This window comes from Microtus oregoni, unplaced genomic scaffold (genome assembly GCF_018167655.1).
Source record: "Microtus oregoni isolate MIOR12 unplaced genomic scaffold, Mior012 000012F_ref0000307, whole genome shotgun sequence".
Taxonomy (NCBI): domain Eukaryota; kingdom Metazoa; phylum Chordata; class Mammalia; order Rodentia; family Cricetidae; genus Microtus; species Microtus oregoni.
In genome coordinates this window covers 38,910,139-38,931,887 of record NW_024543071.1, presented here as the reverse complement: position 1 = coordinate 38,931,887, position 21,749 = coordinate 38,910,139, and the positions used below count along the sequence as shown (strand labels likewise).

The following is a 21,749-nucleotide window of genomic DNA, read 5'->3' as shown; positions in this document are numbered from 1 at the left end:
GGGGTGGTAAGCATGGCTCACAGAGGCGACAAACATGCCTCCGCCATGTTGAACTGGGAAGAGCAAACAGGCAGGGCCATGGAGTTGGTCCTATCTGGACCTGTTTAGCATTAAGAAAAACAAAACACTGTTGGGCAGAAAATGATTACAGATACCCAATAAAGACAGACTCAGATAAAAAAGCAAAAGACCTCTGAATGGGTCACAGAGTTGGATAAATGTATATAGGCTTGGGAGAGAAAAGACAAAGAGTACAGACACTTGTAAGAAGAAATAGCTTAAAAAATGAAACAAAGTCTTTAAAGAGACAGTAAAAGTGATATAAAAGAGTACAGACAGTCATAGACTAAAGGAGTAAAGAAAAGCCACATAAAGATGGAATATACACTGGAAATTTGGGTTTTGCATATTGTTCTGTTTTCTTTAATTATTTTGAGTCTAGAGAGATACTTGATTCTGGGGAATGTTAAACTGAAATAGCATTAAGAAATCTTGACTTCAAAATTTGGGTCTAAGAATATGTTGCTTTGGAAAAGAAGTTCTGAATTTGTTTGCACAAAGGATGGGAACCTGTGGATTCTTTCCAGGCTAATGTGGTTTGATGGAACAAGATCCTATGAAAGGTCTCCGGGAACCCTAAAAATATTTCACGCAAGAAACAGCAGAAAGTATTTTTGAGAAAATTATGCCCAAATTTCCAAAACGATTGTTTATAAATGTTTGTTTTTATTTAAAAGGAGATATGATATAGAGATGAATACTTGGCATTGGTATGAACTTTGAACCATTGATACAAATTTAAGGTTGATTTACTACACTATGTATATGTATTTCTACTCATGTTTAAGGTATTATGTTTATTCAGCTCATTTAAAAATGTAATAGATAATTAAAAATTACAGATTAATAGTCATTTATAATAGTCAAACTAGTAATCATGTAGTTAGGTTTTCAGGATATTCAGAGATATCTTTCAGTTAGCTAGATAATTTTCAACACTTCAAGGAATATGGCATTTAAAATGTTTTAAGAACTTAGACTTTTCATGACAATGAGACACATCTCCTGGCAACACCAATCTACTACAAGAGGAAGATGGGCATCAACGAGGCTCCTTATGGAATTTGTTAGTCATCTGGGCAAGAAACTGCTCTCGCCTGAACCGCTTGCTGCTGTATGAACCGGACATGTAGGACCCACGGAAAAATACTGCTGAACTTGCCTAAACTGAAGGTGAGACAATTCTTTAGCATTCCTGTTTCACAGAAAAAAAAAATGCCAGACATTCTTCAGGACGCAAAAGAAAGCAATTAATAAACTTTGCCATTATAAGGCAGAACATATCTTCAAATTTCCTGCTTAATGGAAATTTCTGCTGTATACTATGGCCCTGCATCCTGAAGATGGATACCCAATATTACAGAGGAGCTTTGGGTCACTGTCCAGGCAGTAAGAAGAGTCTGTCAATTCTAGAGCTTTGGAAGTAGCTTAAATGCCCTTCCCGTTTGCCAACTAAAATTATATCCTTTTGGGGTCTTTGAAGAGTTAAAGACTACATAGTTATAGTCATAGTATTCTTTAGTTATGATAAAAGATAAGTTAGTTATAAATATTGTAACTGTAATTCTTGCTTGATACCTGTTTTGTTATATGCAATATTACTATATTAAAGTTAAACTTTCCTTTTATTTAGACAGAAAAGGGGAGGTGATGTGATATTCCCCTCTGTATGCTGTGAATATGTCTTATTACAATTAGTTAGTAAAGAAGTTGCTTCAGCCTATGGCAGGGCAAAATAAAAATAGGCAGGAAATCTGAACAGAGACATATAGAGAGAGTAGGCAGAGTCAAAGAGATGCCATGTAGCTGCTGAAAGAGAGAGGCACCTGAACCCTTCTCAGTAGGCTACAGCCTCGTGGTGAAACACAGATTAATAAAAATGGGTTAATTTAAGAGGTAAGAGGTAGCTAGGAATATGCCTAATCTATAAAGCAAGCAGTTTTGTAATTAATGTATTTTCTGTGTCATTATTCAGGTCTGGGCAGTGGGGAACACAAGAGCAGTATCTGCCTACAACTGCTGACCTTCTGTCTCAAATATGTGCTACTCAAATATGTGCTACTTACTTCAAATATTATTCAGAAAAATAGAGTGTTTCTTTGCTGCTCAATGATGAATAAGTAATACTTTTATTTATGCAATTTATCTGTTTTTTAGGGATTGGACATTTTATTACTATAATGCACCCTTTTAAAATTCACAGTGTGGCCCTCTAGATGGCTCAAGAGGTAGAGGTGCTAGCCTCTGAACCTGAAGACCTGAGTTAGATTTCTTGGTTGGTTCCACATGGTAGGAAGAGAGAACCAATATATTTCCAAGGTAATCTCTGAACTTCATGCGTGTTCTGTAGCACCAGTATTAACACACACACACACACACACACACACACACACACACACACACACACAGTAAATAAAATCACACACTAAATAAACAAAAATAAAAATTTCAAGTTGACATTCTTGGATTAGTTGGGCCTAGAAGCCACATAGGAAGAAGAAGCTGATTACAGTTCCAGAAATTAAGAGAATAGGTGTGTGCTATCACTCTATCAGCTGCTTCTCCAGTCCTCAGAATCCATCTCAGCAAGTCCCAGGAAGCCCCATTTTACTGAGTTTATTTCTCTGACTTCAATTAATATACGGGCCAATCTGGCAAACTGATTGGAAAAAACTTACACCATGAAATGTGCAAGGCCGAGCCTGCTGGGATTTCACAGGAGTCTGCAGTGACTGCGGTACCATCATTCTAACAATGGATTGTGAAACTGAAAACTAAGCATGAGCTTTAACTCTTGCTTTAGATGCCACACAGCCAATCCCTGCTGCTGGCTGAATAGGCTCACGTCAACTGTGACTCCACAAGCTTTGCCTCAATTGCCCTGACTCACAGACAGCAAGTGGCTCTGCCTGAAATCTCACGCAGAAAAGGATCCTGAGTGTCTGACAAGAAAAGAACATCACTTGGAGAAACCAGCACACAGTCTATCCTGCACTGGGCCTGGGAGACACTGTAGCAGATCTGCCATGGACAAAGAAACAACATCCAAGTCCGTTGTTTCAATTTCTAACATTTTCACTCAACTCTCTGTCCCCCCTGCAACATCAGTTGTAGCAAGATAACACTGTTCCCTCTAGTTCACACCTTTCTCTGATTTGTGCTGTCTCTCTATATCTGCCTTCTTTCAATTCTCTTAGTATTCTTTCCTCTTAGTATTACATCTTCTAAAACCCAGAAATGAACCTTGTTTATAATACCTAGATAGAGATCTTACCCTTCCTTTTAGTCTAGGCTTACCTAACATGCCAATATATTAACTCTATCTTTTCCTTGGCCTCTCTTATTTCAACTCCTACATGTCTCTGTCTCCTACCCTTTCCATCAAACAAACTAATACTACTCACAATTCTTACCTTGATTGCTTACCTCTTTTCTTTTCCTTTCCACTCATTCCCACAATATCTAACATTGTCAAGATGGTCATCTATTCACAATGCTATCAAAATCCCTTTACTCACTTATAAACTCAGTGCTTCACAGGAAGTTGGGTTTTGTCACAACCTGACTCTATGTTAATCCCAGTGGGTTAACAGCTGGTTAGTGACTTTTACTGAAGACAATACTAAGATCACAGTAGTTAGCTATAGACTAACTATATGTTCTGGAGCAACATGGTGACAGAAGACATCATAAATACAGCTCTCTCTCAGCCTAGTCTCTCCTGAATACTGCAAACACCTCCACTGAAATAAGAAACACAATCCAAATTAAAATAACAATAACCAAAAAATATGAAACGAAGATATAACTTTAGATGGGCAAATCCCAATGCAAAATACAGGTAACAAGAAATACTAAGATAGTTTTTTCCTCAGAAAATTATCAATCATGCAGTAATCCCCCTAATAACTTAGATGAAATACTAAATAATAAATTCAAAATAATGACTATAAATATGGTCAAAAAATCCTGCTGTACTCATAGGTTAACACCTTGCTCAGCCATCACCACAGAAGCTTCTTCATGTAATAGATGGGATCAAATACAGAGACCCACAGCCAGAAGTAGGCAAAGAGAAATAGACCTTGGAGCACTCAGCCCTAAATTGGATGTCTACATCAAATCTTCCCCTAAATCGTCTTCTTCATCACTGGTTAAGGAATCAAGCTGGTACTGCCTTACAAAGCTTCTTCCTATTCTCATGCTTTCAAAGTAGCAGAAGGTGCTATGTGCATGGAGTAAATCATGTAACCCACAACAACAAACTAAAAGGATAGATTAGCAAACTTCCCCCAAAGACTTCTATCCTTGCACATATATTACTGCGTGTCTTTCTAGACAAGTGGCTTTTTCAGGGAAGGGTGAATAATACAGAGATTCACACCAGACTAAAATGCAGAGAAGAAATATCCGTGGGAAGCTCAGCAACCAATACGACTTAAATATTACCATCCTTCTCTCTAAGGCCTAGGGAACATCATGAAAGATGGGTAAAAAGGTTATAAGGTCCAGAGATGAGGAAAGACTGCTCTAAAACAAAGTATTAGCTCCAGGCATGACTGCTCATTATACTCTTGAACACATGGTGGCTGTGGTTAACACATAAGACCTGCACAAGAAAAAGCCAGTCAACATTACAGCATGAATGCAGGGGTACAAAAGTCACCTTTGTAAGAGGAGCTATTATCAGACGATGCCTGCTGGTGGAAGGGAAGTCAGTTTTCTCCAGAGGTAGATTAGCTCCTGATAGACTATGGTCCCAGTGAATGGCTCCACACTCGTGTGCATATGAGCAGCATTAACTGGATTCAGTGAGGGACAATAAATTTAAAAGTACATGGAATTGGGAGGAGGATGTACATGGATGCAGATCTGGGGAGCCATAGGGGAGAGTAGGCTTGAATATTACCATAACATAAAGTACAAATATATGAAATTTTCAAACAATAAAATTTATTTTAAAAACTCAAGTTGAACAGAAATCATGTGAGATTGCCTTTATTAAACTTCACATTTTAATTCCAGCTAGGCATTCCAGAAAACATTTCACAACACTCAAAGGGGATAGCCATAGGAAACAGAACATCTTACTCAGTAGTCATTAGGCATACAAAGGGTCACTGAGGGACAGAACTTAAATCATTACTGGTCCCCCTTACCAAGTAAATATTCTAGACAAGTATCAGCAGTAGAAAGTACCTGATCGGACAGAGTCACAAGGAACAGGTACCTAAATCAATCCTTTTCATATGAAGTAGGAATTGGGGTCACTTATTAGAAGGATCGTGATTCTTTCAGATCAAGCTACATGTTTTCTATGTGTGACATTAATACTGATGAATCACTTATGTTTAAAAAGTCAATAGAAGAAAGAGTTAAAGGAGAACATCACTCTACTGGTGACTATAGGAGATGTGTCCAATGGCAGAATGGTTTCTCCTCATTCTGCTGGCTTCTCTATGAGTTCTTCTGAGATATTTTCATTGCGACAGTCTTGAGCTCAGTGTATTCATAAATTCCATGCTCACCCCTAGAGAGGAAAGAAAATTGCATATAAAGATGATTTTACACTGAAAATAGTTTGGTACAAGTTTTTTTTTGCTTATCTGAGTAAGAACAATGTAAAATATTTACTGAATACAGAGTAGTTCATATAGTTGCTAGCTGATCATTAGCTTTATGGCCAAAAATAAATTCTCCAATGGAGAAAAATATTCTTAACCATGTCTTTTTATTTCAAATAATTATGTGCTTGGAATATTTTCAAATAAGATATCTGCTGTTTACATTACTTTATTTGACTTTATATGACTAACTAGTACACAATTTAATCTGATTATATTTTATTGGACCAATAAATAAGGAGGAGTTCACATTGCATTGTACGGTGACTGAAGAGAAACAGAATAAACCACAAGCTTCACTTGAGCCTGCATTCACAATCTGCATTGTCACAAAAGAGGTGAGCAGGTAGAAGATGACCCAGATCCTCCTCCATTCAGGGTCCTGTTCTGAAGCTGTAGTTTTAACAGGAACTTTGTAATCTGGGCCAAACAACTCCTAATCATCATGGGTCAAATTTTTGTTTCTTTGGTTATTTTGTTTTGTTTTGTTTTATTTTGTTTTAGGAATGCTTGTATTTCCTTTTAAGGAGGAACAAAACCAAAGATTGGCTTGATTCAGGCTATTCAGATTTTTAGATTATGAATGTTAACAATACACTTAAAAAATTTCAAGTCAATCTCAAGTGATAAGAAGCTGAATTGAGTCATGTGTAGATGCAACAGTAATTATTTGAGTTCTACCTGAGGCCAATTTTGAAAGTCGTGATTTCTTTCCTTCTGATGGAGGGTTTAATTTATAAGGACTACACTCAGTTGTGATCTCCATCGTTTGAATAAGATCACACTGCATATATAATATAGGCCTATAATAATATAGGACTATTCCCAGGATCATGAAACCTATACAAACACAGGTTTGCTGGTTTCTGATACTTCTTCTCTACCTACTCTGCCCCAGATTCAGTTTTGTATATAGACAATGTCTTATTCTCCTAAGCAATCAATAATGTCGTATATTGGTTGTGTCTGTAAATAATTTAAACTTTTGGAACTAGCTCTTAAAAATCTCAAAAGCATGCTATTAAATGGCTTGACCCAGCTGTCTAAAGTCCATTAAAATATATTGTTTTAATAAGTAGTTCATATCAAAGAGGCAGACAACTTAGTCCATAATTTTGACCAAGTTGCTTTACATTGTATTTAGGGTTACTGGGACACTGGACACTCACAGAATTCTATGTGTATTGTCACACTGAGGCTGATCTGAGTACCTTCCTCAGATATATATATATATATATATATATATATATATATATATATATATAATTTTAATGCAGACCTCAAGAACATCGACCTCCTTAAATTTCTTCTTAGTTAAGAAAAGTCTTTACATTATTGTCTCTGACTTTTAAGTCTTCTGCATTCAAATCATCCTGTTGACTCATCATCAACTGTTGATTCTGGTTGAGCAGATCTGAGTGATCTCTCAGGTAAGCCTGCACATAGCATCCTTGCTTCTCATGACAGACCACCCAATGCATAAACAGTATGAGACTAAGCTATATCTGCTTCACCCCTGGTGTCAAGAGATGAGCCTTAATGAAGGTTCAGGGAAACACTTGCTAAGCTGATTTCATAAATACAATCAAGAAAATAAAAATTCATCTGAGTTCACTATTTGGGATTCTTTAGAAACCCTGTTTTCAAATTCATTAATTTGGCTTTTCTGCCTTTGAAAATAACTCATAAGTCTTGAAAAGAGTCATTCTAGTTAATTGTCTCAGTAATTCTCTGTGGACATTTTGCAGCAAATGCGTTATTTAACAGATGCATTATAGTTCTTAGGTAGACTTCACCAGAAGCAAATCAGCTTGAGATAAGTCAGCTTTAAGTTATTCAAGAGGTATATTCAAATATCTTGAGTGTTTCAATATTTATTTTCTTTCATCTCAATGTTACCAGTTTACCATTTTTCCTGCTTTCTGAAAATAGCTTCTATTTCCATATAACATAGGAAATCCTAAAAACAGGCAACAATTTATTTACCAAAGTACTGTACTTACCATGGCCCTGAATGGGTAGTAGGAGCTTAATTAAGTATAATCAATCTGCTGTTGCTTTTCTGTACTTAGGAAGTACTTCCAACATGTAAAAAACTATTTGATGCTAAATATAGGTGTAGTTTACCCCCAGAGCAGTGAAAACAGAACAGTTTCCTGGGAGCGGCAATTCTTATCACAAAATATGTATGCATTGTAATGTAAAGATTAGCTTACAGTTCTCTCCCATTTCCAGACATCTTGAATCCACCAAAAGGACACTGGACAGCCATAGCCAAATAGCAGTTCACCCTAAAACAGAGAAGAGGTGCCTACTGTAGGTAATCCTTAACACATCCCATAATTTCTAATCAGGAAATTTAAAAGTTCAGAAATTTCCTTAAGAACTCCATTCCTTTGATCAAGTATGATCACTTAGATTAAAAGCGACACTATAATCTAGAATAAGAAAGCATCCATATATATTACCTAGAAATAAATGATACAACAATGAGTGTGAATTTGCGTGCATGCAAGTGTGTCCATGTGGCGCACATGCACATCCTGTTAGTTTGAATCATAACAGAGGGAAGAACGAATATGCCACAAAAGGAAGTGTCTGAGGATAGGATTGAATTATGTTTTTTTAATGGCATATTTGCATGAAGCTTTGGGGTAATCTTGAAGTTTATACATTTAGTAACGTAAAAATCAGCTGTCTTCAGCAATTATTGTATGTGTCAATCCTTATTTCATTTATTTTATTCATTGATAAATAGACAGTCTAGACAGAAGTGGTGGCAGCAATTGGGCCCATTTATCAGTCTGGTAACCAGTTTTTAGAAATATTTTGAAAATGTTTCTAACAAACACACAGTAAAAGGTATGAATATAACTAGAGAGGTCATAGTAGATCAAGGCGATGGGAGAGGGGGACTGGAGCGCAGTTCTGCAGGCTGTGAACAATTATTTTAAGACGAGTGTAGAAAGAATAATGTTCTATATTTGATAGAGCTGCTATTAACCTTTGAAAGATGATTGATAAAAATACACGAAACACAGTCTTTAGCAAATGTAGAATATGAACATATATGAGTAAGTAGTGCTGAATTTATTAGGACTTTTATCATAGAAAAATCTCTGTTGATCATCAGTTATACTAACTAGATGGGACTTTGATTAATTTCCTTTAAGAGACTTTGGTGGAAATGCCATGATAAGAAAAAAACCAGGCTTTTAATGATGATTATATATTAAGATTTTACAGCATTTTTATCATGTTTCATTAAGGAAAAAAACCTACATTCAGAGTAAACCCCAGAGACAGGGTGATTAATATGTCTGAATCTCAACCGCTTCCCTTATTTGGTTGTTCACATAAATTTTTCATTCATCTAATTTATGTGCATGAGTGTGTATATATGAATGTGTGTATATATGAATGTGTGTGTGTTTAAGCGTTCATTAGGAAGATACATGGAGGCCAGAGAAGAGATAAAGGTAAAGTGTTCTTTTTTTTTTCCTTTTTATCAATTCCTCTACTATCTTTCAGGCTCACCAATTTTGCTAAATTGCCTAGCCATTGAAATCCAGATATTCTTCTCTCTCAGAGCACAGTGATAAACTTCCAAGCACAGGCCACCATATCTTGCTTTTACTTGGAAGCTAAAATGAAACTCAGTTTCTTACTCTTCAACACCATGTACATTCCTTGCTAAGCCACCTCTCTAGTGCCATGTTGCATGTACTTACGTTCTCAATGATACAAGCTTCATGCTTCTCTGAAATTCAGTGGATCAGAAGTGTTTCCATTTAAGGTTTTTTTCAGTCTATGGATTATTCACATTGACTGTACTGGTTGAAAATCCGTATTTGAAAATACAAAACTTTAAATCCCCCAGAATACAAACAGTCTTAACATTATATTGGCATATTTCACAGCATTTGGATTTGTCATTTTAGTGTGAAGCTGGCTAAACTCACACTAAATAGACACAAGTGGAGAAGGATGATTTAGAGTTTATAGCTCTCACTCTGTTAGTCATTGTATGCTATTGACAAGTTTCCAAATCTCAGCAAGCTTTTATCACAGACAAGATTTTGGATGACAAAGAGTAGTTGTTGAGTAAGATAAAATGATGAGTGTAAGAAATACATTATGATTTTGAGTCAATAATTGGATGATGACTCTCACTTTGATAGGAGGAACAGGTATTTCAAGTGAACAAGAGGGTCAAGAACTGCCTCGTTGTGTCCCTTAGGATGTTTTTCAGTTCTTAGTTTTCTTTAACTGGACTAGAGGAGAGAATGAACATAGCTTGTGCTGTTTCCAGGACTGAGGGAAGGGAGGCTTGAAGAGGAAAAAGTTGCTGAAGAAACAGTCCATAGAAAGGAGATGATGGACAAAGACTCAGTTTGAGAGGCACAGCCTAAGAATTTGTGTTAAAGTTAAACTACAAAAATCAAAGAACAGGATAAGTCAAAAGCTATAGAAAGGGCTGGAGAAATGGTTCAGTGTTAACTGTCTTTGCTGTTCTTACAAGAACTTGAGCTGGGTCCCAGCACCCATATCCTATGGATTACAACAGTCTACAACTCCAGTTCCAAAAGGTCGTATACCCTCTTCTGGCTTCTGCATGCACCAGGCAATTCACATGGTGCACAGTTATACATGCAAGCAGAATACACATGCACATACATTAATTTAAAAATAATTAAAGAGCACCAAGTCTATGGATGTAGACCTGTGATCCCAGCCTCTCAGAAGCATTTTGCAGGAGGATGAGAAGTGGGCCACAGAGTGAGTTCAAGGCCAGACTGAGAAACTAAACTCTTATCTTGTATTAAACAGTATAAAACAGACTAGGATGGAGCTCACAAGTAGAGCATATGCGCAGCTAATGTAACACCTTCAGTTCAATTTCAAATATGGTAAGCGATAGTAATAGCAATAATGTCTAGTGCATATATGGTACTAATATATATTACCTAATATATAGTTGGTTATAATAGAATTTTACTTTCATCTTCCTGTTCATATAGCAGAGTACCAAGTGCCCTAGCATTATCTAATAATACATATATTATATAAATCAAACAGCCATAAAATGATCAATATTCTACGTAAGTAACTCGCAAAGCTTACTTCAGATGCACTTACCACACTACACCAGCCTGCAGAGCAGAAGACACAGTGATGGCCTTATCCAGGTCTTTTGTGAAGACTCCAGCTGCCAGGCCATAGGGAGTATTGTTCGCTCTCTTGATCACATCATCTATAGATTTAAACTTCATGATTTGTTGCACTGGTCCAAATATCTACACAAGAGTGGCACAAACACAGGTTAACGCTATACACACTGCATATGCTTTAAATACACTTCCTATGCTTTCCTAGAAGCCATTCTCCATGGACTAAGGTGTTGTCTCTCTCTTCAGACTTATGTGTAAGGATAAAACAGCCATTCCAGTGAACTTGGAAAGATGCTCTGATTTTGTGTTTCTTTCTTTTCTATGGAGCAGACAGGAGTCATCATGGCAGTGTTTATTCTTACATGATGTGACTGAGCTTCCCAAAATGTAAGGGCCGAACAACAAATCAGGAAATGCATGATTTCCTTGGAAGCCTAAGCCTAGTTTTCTTCAAGATACTGCACAAGACAAGAAGACAAACAAATCAATGCTTTGCTCTGAGTGTAACAAACAGACAATGATTGAGATCACTGTTTATGGCTTGAACACTGGTGTATCATCCATTTTATTATATTTGGATACTTTTGTAATTATAAAAAATAGTTAAAATAACACAAAATTTTTACCGAGATTCTACTAGTCACCCAACTGTATATATAATAAACAGAATTACCAAAAAGTATAAAAGAATTTATTGCTGGAAACTTAACTCCAGAACCTATACTAACCAAACCCTCTGGCAGTGGCTCGAGTTACAGGACAGGGAACGGAGGTCACAATTTGTCTAATCCAGGATAAACCAGTATTTCATTTCTACTGGAATCTAGTTAGAAAAACCCACACACAAATCAGTCTGTATCTCATCCCCACTCCGAGGTAACAGGAAACACCTGGATTTTCACATGGATACAAAACTACTATATTTTGGTAAGGTATTTATCAAAATTAAATAAAAGGCTTTTCTTAATGCTAGTCCAAATTCCTGGGAAATGTTGACATGGATTGTCAAAAACCCTCAAGCCTCAAATGGTTTTCTGGTTCCAAGTCAATTTGAGTGCAATGGGGCAGTTAGAAGCAACTCCCTGAAGAGTATGGGCCGACCCTGGGACTCTAAGTTCTCCCATGACCCTATAACTGGGAAGCTTAGCAATGCGAACACTGTCAATGGGAAGCAGGTGGAGCAGGAAGACAGGGGTTTGCTCAGAGTTGCAGTAACTCAGCTGACTCAGTAAGGGCTCCAGGCTCCTATTCTGAAGCAGTAAATGAGATATTCCAGTGAGCATATTATAACAGCACAACAAATGTTTCCTTGAAGGAAGATTATTTTCTGCTTTATTGTCCTTTGTAGAAATGTTAACCAAAATCTATAAAAGCAATAGGTCTGATCAAAGAAGAATTGACCGATAAGTGCAGAAATGCAAATGCAGTTGAGTATTAAATTGATGCAGGTGTCATAAATGTTTTGGATGATCCACATACATTTGATTTTTATTTCTTTTCTTTATTTCATCTCCCAGCAAAGCTGGATAGTCCCCCTTTCTCTTTATCTGTTTACATTATGGAGGTAAAGAAAATAACCTCTCAGATCCTCTGACATATCAGGGACATGTGTATAGATACATTGAATGTTGAAATTTTGAATGAGTGTTTTTGAGTCACTGTATCTTCCTATTTATTGTAGCACATGACACTTTCATTGTTCAAGGCAAGTGCTCATATCTTTGCATGTATTTAAAAGACCTCATACTTGTGAAAAATATTAGCTACCATTTTAATCACAAACTAGTTCCACTTAATTATATGTTGAATATCTTAGCACCATCTTTATTGATGCTATCTAGACTGTGCTCTCCAGGACTCATCCTCATCTTCCCTTACATAGCCAGTTCACTCTGTTTCTCTTGGTTGACTTCTTTATGTGGACAATATAGATAATTCAGTAGATGCTGTTCTGTGCCTGGCATATGTAGAGCAATATGTCCACATTTATTCCTATTTTTACAATGGACAGGGTCATTTTCCATTGCTTTAAGGCTGTAAATTAAGCACCTACAAAAGCTGCTGTGGACTTTATTCTGGGTTTGATATTAACTATGTGTAGCCCATTGCACTCCTCACTAATTAGTCTTCATCACAAATACCTTTAGACTTTATCATCAAGCATTTCAGGGTAAAGCTACTCAAGGAGCTGAGGGCTTTAAGGTAACATACAGGTTATGCACAGAAGAACATGGCAAGCCCAGAAATTGAAACAGTAGGACCATTACCTCCTCTTTGGCAATGCGCATCTCATCGGTAACATTGGAGAACACTGTGGGCTGAACAAAGAAGCCTTTGTTCCCCCAGCGTCCACCACCACACTCCAGTTTGGCTCCTTCTTTCTTGCCACTCTCAATGAGATCAAGTATTTTATTATGTTGTTCCTTGTCAATCTAGTTGAAAGAAATCACAAGAAAAAGAGTGACAATAACAATAACATATTGCAAAGGAAGACTTCAAAGTGCCAGGATATTCATAAGAAATACAGTGTTTCAGAATTGGTGACAGATACTCATCTAATTCTTAAGTATGTTTTTTTCCATGAATTAGGAGGGAAACCTTAAAAATGTTTACGTTTAGTGTAGTTAGGTAAGCATAAAAATTCGGTGACATGAGAATATAAGAAGTTTTCATACAACTGCTGTTTATTCACTTTGGAAGAAAAACATGTCAATGATTGAACACATTTGTCCAGAATCTTAATCCTGAGTGAAAGAGAAGAGTGAAGTGAGAAAGAGGACTTTGACCCAGTTTCTGTGGGTATACACCTTGAGAAGCAGATGCTCTTGACTGGAGAACACCACGAATCTTCAGAGATAGAATCTGTGTATTCCTAAAACATGCATCTCTTTTCACATCCTGATGGTACTATACCAGACTTATTAGTTCACCTCAATGATTGTATCCCAGTTTCCAACAAGTCCTGCTTATCACCTTCATGTTTCAAAAGATGAATTATGTCTAAGCATGTGGTCAATTACCATAGACATGAAATGTTTTAACTACTAATTTGTAGGAAGATTTTTCTCTGGGCAACCAGTTCACAAATAATGATGTGCAGACTTATTTGGGCCCCAAATGCTACCAGAGTTAGGCTCTCCCTACTGGCCAGCTCAGGCTTCAGATAGCTCCCACCACGTGTCCTCCTTATGCATTATCCCCTGTGTGCATTTTTCAGACAACCAGCTTCCTCCCCCCCATGTGTTGTGGGCTTCCTCTGGACGCCCTCCTTGGGGTGCTGCCACACTAGGTAGCTGCCTTGACACTCACTCTGGCTTCTACTGTTGTTCAACTGCCACACACTCCCAGATCACAGCTACATGCTGGCAGTTACAGCTGTCCTTGACTTGTCTCTGAACTGTCTGTTCTCCTCTCGGATGTGCTGGGCTACACAGCTACACAGAGGCATCCAGCCCCACACTCCACTGTCTTCACTATCACATTTGGAGAGACAATTGGAAGCTGTTATAGGTGGTAACTAGTTTACGAGAGAGAGAGAGAGATTTCCCACATTAAAAAACGGGAAACTATGTTATGCTGTAGAGAGTTGGGTCTATGTATGATTCCACAATGGATGGTTTAAAATGGAACAATTAATTAACTTAGCTGGGATTTATGCAATGTCAATTCTAAACATTATCCATTTGGTAATTCTTGCTTTAGGCCTAAAAAGTTGGTTGATGTGATTGCCAAGACACAGGCCTTAGAAAGATTTGCTAGAGAAAACTGCCATTGTGACTGTTAACTTACACATCTTTAAAAAGATTAAGACAAAGATAGAGATATTTAAAGGAGAATCAACCTCAGCATTATATTATAAAATTAGAGAGGAACAACAGCCTAAGATTATCAACCCACCTTAATTTATCCAGTCACCTTATAAGAATAGCTGCCAAATGTCAGGTATTTCCATGTCTATGTAAGAGCTAACCAGATTCCTATGGCAATGTTAGAATTGGGTAGATTTAAGGAAGCTATGGTCTCATATTGTATACAGTGCAAAGCTGATGTTAAATTCATGGTCAAGTAGTAAGATAATTGTCCCACAAGACAGGAAAACTTGATTACCACAGTATTGGAACCTGGAACTCAATTGCAGTGAAGGTCCTGATGGAAAGATGAGGCTTGGATCATTGAACAATGAAGTAGGGCTAAAGGTATTGAAATTTCCCAAGACCAACTTCTTGGAGAGAGTGGTTATGCTATGTACAAGACAGTCTCTAAGATAACCATACCCTTGCCCTATACTGTGCAGCAAGAAGTTTTGAATGCTTGGGATAAAATTAAAGAAGTCAGAAAGCAAACTGAGTAATTTACTAAAGTTATACAAGGCCTTTCTTTCTATGTTTAATTCCAGCCATGGCTCCTAGAATGTTTCTAGATAGAAAGAAAAAAAGATGGCCAAGACAAAACAGATTGATCTTTGCTGTTAGATTCTTTAAACCACCAGATCAAGATAACACTAGCATGACCAAGAAGTTAATCTTACTTAACCATAATGAGATCAAAAATGATTAGTTTTGAATCCAAAACACTTGTCTTTGTAATGTTTACTCACCTGAGGACCTTGATTTATTCCTGCATTCAGAGGATTTCCAAGAACGTATTTCTTAGCCCTCTCAACACTCCTTTTCACAAACTCATCGTAAATTGACTCCTCAACAAAAAGCCTGGATGCTGCTATACAAATCTGTCCCTGGTGGAAGAACACTCCTTGGTGTGCAAACTCAACAGCATTGTCCACTGCAAAGGAAACATTCATGGGAGAGAAAGAACTATTTCTAAAGGATACACACACACACACACACACACACACACACACACAAACTCATGCCGTATTTTCCAGATGCAATATGGTGATAGGAAAAATGATGAATAATCTGATGAGACATAGAGTCAACACATTATACTGCACGGAAGCCACGAAACAATAGACTTCTTGATCCTTTATTTACCATGGAAATAACAACAACAAGGGAACTCTGACAAGATGGTGCCTGTTATGACTTCTGAAGAACGTACATTTGATTAGACAATAAAATATCATTGTAAATAATTTTACAACTACTTCCATTTTGTAATTCTTTAGTCAATTATGTTTCTTTTAGGTGTCAGCTTTTAACTAATAGGAGAAAACTGAATTATCTATTGCCTTTAGTAATTTCAAATATTACTGAACACTTTTCTCAATAAAAAAAGTTGTCTTTCTAAAAGTGATGTTCAAACAACTAAATCTCAGTACATAAGAACAATTCACCCTTCCACACTTACTCTAGAGAAAATACTTCTAAAACTTAACTGAAGCCTTAATCACACAAGCAAAGTAAACTCATAGTTTAGACGGTTCAAGGTGCCTAGAGTTTTATATTAGACTATCTTTAATTTTATACAAAAAGATGTGGATTTTTTGAGGTGTGTGTGTATATGCTCTAATTTTATAAATGAGAACTACTCAGATCATGATTGGAGAATCCGGGTGTGAAACGTTGAGCTAACAGTAGTTGTTGATAGCGCAGTGAGGAGAGGTGGCAGAGTGACAAACTAGGCATGTCGCTAACCAAGTAGTAAGTCCTAATATTTCCAGTACAGATCGCAATAGTGACAACAGTGAATTCCACGGAACCTTTGTTTATAGCCTCATTTTAAGTATGATCTGAGCAACGATGGGTTAAAGGAATTCTTGACCACAAATCTCAACTAAGTCGCTATGGTATTTAGGAAATACAATAAGGAATTAATTTGGTTATAAAATCATCGTGATCTAGATCATTATTAATAGGGTCACATCAAAATGACAAACTTAGCTACCCTTAAAATGAAAAGAGAGAAATGATTTCACAGGTTCAATTTTCTTCTGGCTCTCTTGAGATGATGGTCCAGAGTGAAAACAGAGGAAAAACTGGAACTTGCTGGCTACCATGATAAGATAATTTTGGTTCCAAATGTCTCAAGTATCTTGTGTCCTCGATACAATTAAAGGTATGGAATTATCCAAACCGCATCATATATTCTAGATGAAGCACCATTTATACTACCTCAGATTGACACTGGGAAGTAGCAATCCATGCCAACCCAGGACAAAATCTTCTTTGTGTTTATCAGCTGTATGCTATAAGAACAGTTTGAATGCTTTCAGAATCACCACAGACTCTTGTCAATTCCTTTTTACTTTGAATTTACTCTATTCCAGGTGACTATGATATCATCAGACATCAGGAGGAAGAAGGTAATATACTAGCAAGGGACTTGTACTCACAGTCAGCATCTGCAAACACAATGCAAGGACTCTTTCCTCCCAGCTCCAGGGTGACCCTCTTCAGATTGCTTTTCCCTGCAGCTTCTTTGACTAATTTGCCAACCTGAAATCAAACATCGCAGAGGAGGAGGGTTAGTTTGTTTTTGTGTGGATATGTTGTTTTAATACTTTCCATGTATAGGACATTTGCACAACCATTTAATTTTATTTGAAGACAGAAGAATTTTTTTATGGGCAGATATGAAAGCAGACTTTATGTGTGGACAGGTAAAAGATTATTTTCATTTTTGTCAGAACATCCTCTCTGGATTTGATCATAAATACCCCCCCCCAAGCACCTCATGTACTGACTTCTCATCATTTTAGTGACATTCAGAGAATTCTGTCAAGTCAAAATAGTAGTCTGTTCATAATCTAAATGTCAACCCTCTTCCTCTTTTTTTATATGCTCCCAGCCTTGACTGCCTCCAGGTTGGTCCTTTACTTGGGATGAGCTCTTGGCACAGATTCTCTCTTTGAACCTTGTTCTAATGAGAAGAAAAAAATGATTCTGTTCTCCTGGTCTCATAATGCTCCTAAAGATGTTTCTGAGTCAGCCTCAAATGATTTCATGTCTATCTGTGTAAATCTCATAAATACCCAGTCACTACCTAATTCCACAATTATTCATCACAGCATCCTCACTCATTATTGCCCTCTCCCCCCTCCCTTTGTACCTCCCCATCCCTCTATCTCACCTACTACTCTTCCCCTTCTCAAACACATGTTGCCTTTCACAAAAAAAGAAACTGCTCACAGCTCTTTGCTTTTACTATGCTTAGCTGGAATCCCACCATTCTCATTTCTTCTTTAATTCTAGTTGCTTCTTCAAAAAAAAATACCTTGCTTTTGCTTTGTTTTATTTTTATGTGGATTCTGTCCTGTCTAGTGCATTATCTATGATTATTTTTGGTTTTGACTTTTGTATCCTGTTTTGATTACTATTGATTCTTCATTATCTATATTGAGAGCACAATAAGCTAAGATGGTCTACTTTCTTTTTTTGAGATAACCATTGTATTTTGTTTCTCTTATTGACTAGCTTTCGATTTCACCAGAACAATAAGGTAATTGTTTGAGTCTAGATGTGAACATCCAAATGGCTAACAAGAAGTGGCCTTGAATTTTCACAGAAAACAGAAAATTATTTTTAGCCTACAATTTCATTTCTTTGCACCTTCAAGAAAGACAAAATAGAACTCTTAAGGCTAAGGTGTGATAATGCGTTTATCGTATTGTTTCCTTGCCATGTAGGGCAAATGTAGCCAGTGCCCGCCACCACTACAAAATGACTGTGTCTTACTTTGTGGCTGTAGGTCTATTTTAAAAGAATATAATAAAAGTTTCACTAGAATGGGTCTCGTTGTTATCACCATGAAAGACACTGTCTCTGCCTCTTACAGAATTGCCAGTATCTTTAAAGCAACAAGTACAATGGGTTTGAGTAGGACTAATACTATTTTTGTTTATTCTGGTATCCTAAAGTATGTTGCTAACATGTCATTATTCAGTATTAATTCATAAGCAGTTCTTATTGTTGTTCTTAAAGCATTGTACCCATGTTAATACTTTTTAACTTTGTAACCTCAGTTAGCTACCAGCAGGCATAAGCTCTGCTAGAGCGGGATATATCTGACTTGATATTTAGCTAAGCATGCAAAAATGCTGAACTTTATGTCTAGAAGGTTTTGTAGGGAGTAGGAATGTTTATTTGAAGAAGCATAAAGGGGAACATTTAGGACTTCCATAATAATCACAATGTATTCCTTAAATTGTGATGTATTTCCTAAAGTCAAAAATAGAAGCCAATAATAAAGCTATTCATGTAATCCTGGTAAGAAAAACTCTGTTTATACATAAATAAAGATGGCCTGAGCTATTTGGGGCCACTTGAGTACAATCCATTTAGTGGTCTGAAGTTTCCTTTGCACCAACACCCCTTCCCTGTCAGGACCTGAACTCATGACTGAGGACCTGGCGAGGTCTATTCAAGTTCACCTTTCCCGACCATGCCAATGAGGCATGCAGTATCTTTTTAATCAATAGTTAATAACATTCTAATCTGGCAGAGTGACTCCAGCATGGCTTTGCTAAAAATAGCTCAATATCTATATCTTCTTTTTGTTTGTAATAGAAACTTCTTTCACCACCAAAATTCTATTTCACAACTCTTCCTCCAGTGCCCCCTCTCCCATCACTGAATCTTGTTATGGTTATGTGTAGTAAAAGGAACAGCAGGCCCCTTCCCACCGCCTGGCTCCCAGCTAGCTTTACACCCGAAATAATTACACAGAAACTGTATTCACTTAAACACTGCCTGGACCATTAGTTCTAACCTCTTATTGGCTAACTTCACATCTTGATTAACCCATTTTTAATAATCTGTGTATTACCACAGGACTGTTGGTTACAAGCAAGATTCTAACCTACATCCCTCTCAGGCCAGAGAATCATGGTGTCTGACTCTGCTTTCTTTCTTCCAGCATTCTGTTCAGTCTACTCCATCTATCTAAGCTGCTGTCCTATCAAAAGGCCAAGGCAATCTCTTTATTTGACCACTGAAAGCAACAGATAGAAAGAAGATCCTCCTACATCAGTTATGGCTGGTTCCCATTATTCAACTTTTATCTACTCAGGTGTAGCAAGGAACACAGAAATCCAAGGCTCTCCATATAGGAACATAGAAGAAATTGCAATGTGTCACCCTCTCAGGGTGTACTGTATAGACAGCATTCCACACAGGGGCTAGAGGTGAGACTCTACAATTTATTTTTCTTAATCTAGAAGCAGTAGCTACATTAACTCATACAAATCACTGTGGCCTAACTTGTATTTCCTACCATACACTTAACTAATCATCTGACTGCCTCAAAGGCTATATTTCTCCTAAGAGACACTAGTGATTACACTACAAATCATTTACTGTAATCTTTCAGACACATAACAGCATTTTCTTACTATTCAAAATTTCTAAAAAAAATACTGACTGCAAGACAGCTTCAGAGAGCATATCTCTGCTTGTTAAAGAGGAGATATTCTGGAAATTACCTCTGTTGATCCCGTGAAGGCCACTTTGTCGATGCCCATGTGTGAGGAGATGGCTGCCCCTGCAGTTGGTCCATAACCAGGGACAACATTCACCACACCAGGAGGAAATCCTGCCTGCAAGTTAAGAAGCAAGCAGTTAATAAATCAAGAACTTAATTCACAAAATAACTGAGGGGGAAACTGGAGCTGATTATGCTCACTGTGGGGGTTCTTCTCTCAAGAAAATGTACCAAAGTGTATCTGTCCTTTATTCATTATTGTCTTTAATTTCTTATCCATATGAAAATATCTCTAAATGTGGTAATCCCTTAGGACACTATGTTCTATGGGCAAATTTATCACCATTGGTGTATTAATTGCTACTCATTTGCTAAGATAAAACATTAACCAAAACAATATTGGGAATGAAGAAATCTATCTCGTTCATAGGTTATGTCTATTGTTGAGGGAAACCAAGGTAGGAACCTGGAACCAGGAACTAAAGCACAGACCATGGAGAAATTATATGCACTGCCTTATTTTCTCTGGCTGGCTCAGCTACCTCTCTTATGCAGTTAGGCCAACCTGCCTACGGATAGCAGTGTCCACAGTGGGCTGGGCCTTACTACATCAATATGTCATCAAGGAAAAATCCCACAGTCCAATCTGAGGAAGACAGTTTCTCGATGATGTACCTTCTTCCTAGGTTTGTCAAGTTGACAACAAACTTGCCACAACTGATCACTCCAATGATTAACTGCATCAAATTTATAAAAGGACTCAAATAGATAGAATATTGGAGTATATGTTAAATTACCTACACAGAAAGACAGAATTTATAGTCACCACCATCAAAACTAGAAACATATTGAAACAGCAGGTATATTGGCAGAGAAGCCTCCAACCTTTAAAGATATTAAAACTAAAATAACATCAGAGAAGTTTACAGAAGCAACCAGGCAAGTTATAAGCTAGATACTAAAGATAAAGCTCAGTATTTCACCATTTAAAAAAATGCTACATTTCCTGATTAACTTACATTCATGAGATTTGAACAATGTAAATAACCTTAGGGTGACTGGCTATGAACCTTTGTCATTATTTAGAAAGACACACATTTTCACTGACAAAAGTTGCAGCCTGTAGTTCTGCTGCTTTCATCTGCACAACTGAACAGGATCAGCATGTATGATTAGCGAAGCTATAGTGATGAGAATGAGGCTGTAGATTAATGAGGAACCCTGAATTCGCCTGCACATTTAGACTCTGGAGACTTACCTCTTTTACTAAAGATGCCATATGAAGAGCAGTGAGAGGGGTTTGCTCTGCTGGTTTGACAATCACTGTGTTCCCACAGGCAAGAGCAGGGCCTATCTTCCAAGTTAACATGATCAACGGGCCATTCCACTAGTAAGAAAAATTGAACAATGGACTCTTTGTATCGTTCAAAGCTACATTTGTTACTGAAGCTTGCTACCCTGATAAGAGTTGACTAATATTTTAAAAGTTGTGTATAATTATATAGTTTATTTT

General features: G+C 37.1%; 1 protein-coding gene across 1 annotated transcript in view; it reads right to left on the bottom strand.

The window, feature by feature from the left end:
* Positions 1–4,991: 4,991 nt before the first annotated feature.
* The window catches only part of LOC121454016 (aldehyde dehydrogenase, cytosolic 1-like), a 32,501-nt gene continuing 15,743 nt past the window's right edge, over positions 4,992–21,749 (bottom strand). Inside the window, exons 6-13 of the mRNA XM_041661203.1 lie at positions 21,495–21,623; positions 20,238–20,351; positions 17,151–17,253; positions 15,453–15,637; positions 13,123–13,287; positions 10,824–10,981; positions 7,901–7,975; positions 4,992–5,590 (exon numbers count right to left, since the gene is read on the bottom strand). Of these exons, the coding sequence (XP_041517137.1) occupies positions 5,518–5,590; positions 7,901–7,975; positions 10,824–10,981; positions 13,123–13,287; positions 15,453–15,637; positions 17,151–17,253; positions 20,238–20,351; positions 21,495–21,623 (1,002 nt within the window). The 3' untranslated portion in view covers positions 4,992–5,517. The remainder of the gene's footprint in view (positions 5,591–7,900; positions 7,976–10,823; positions 10,982–13,122; positions 13,288–15,452; positions 15,638–17,150; positions 17,254–20,237; positions 20,352–21,494; positions 21,624–21,749) is intronic.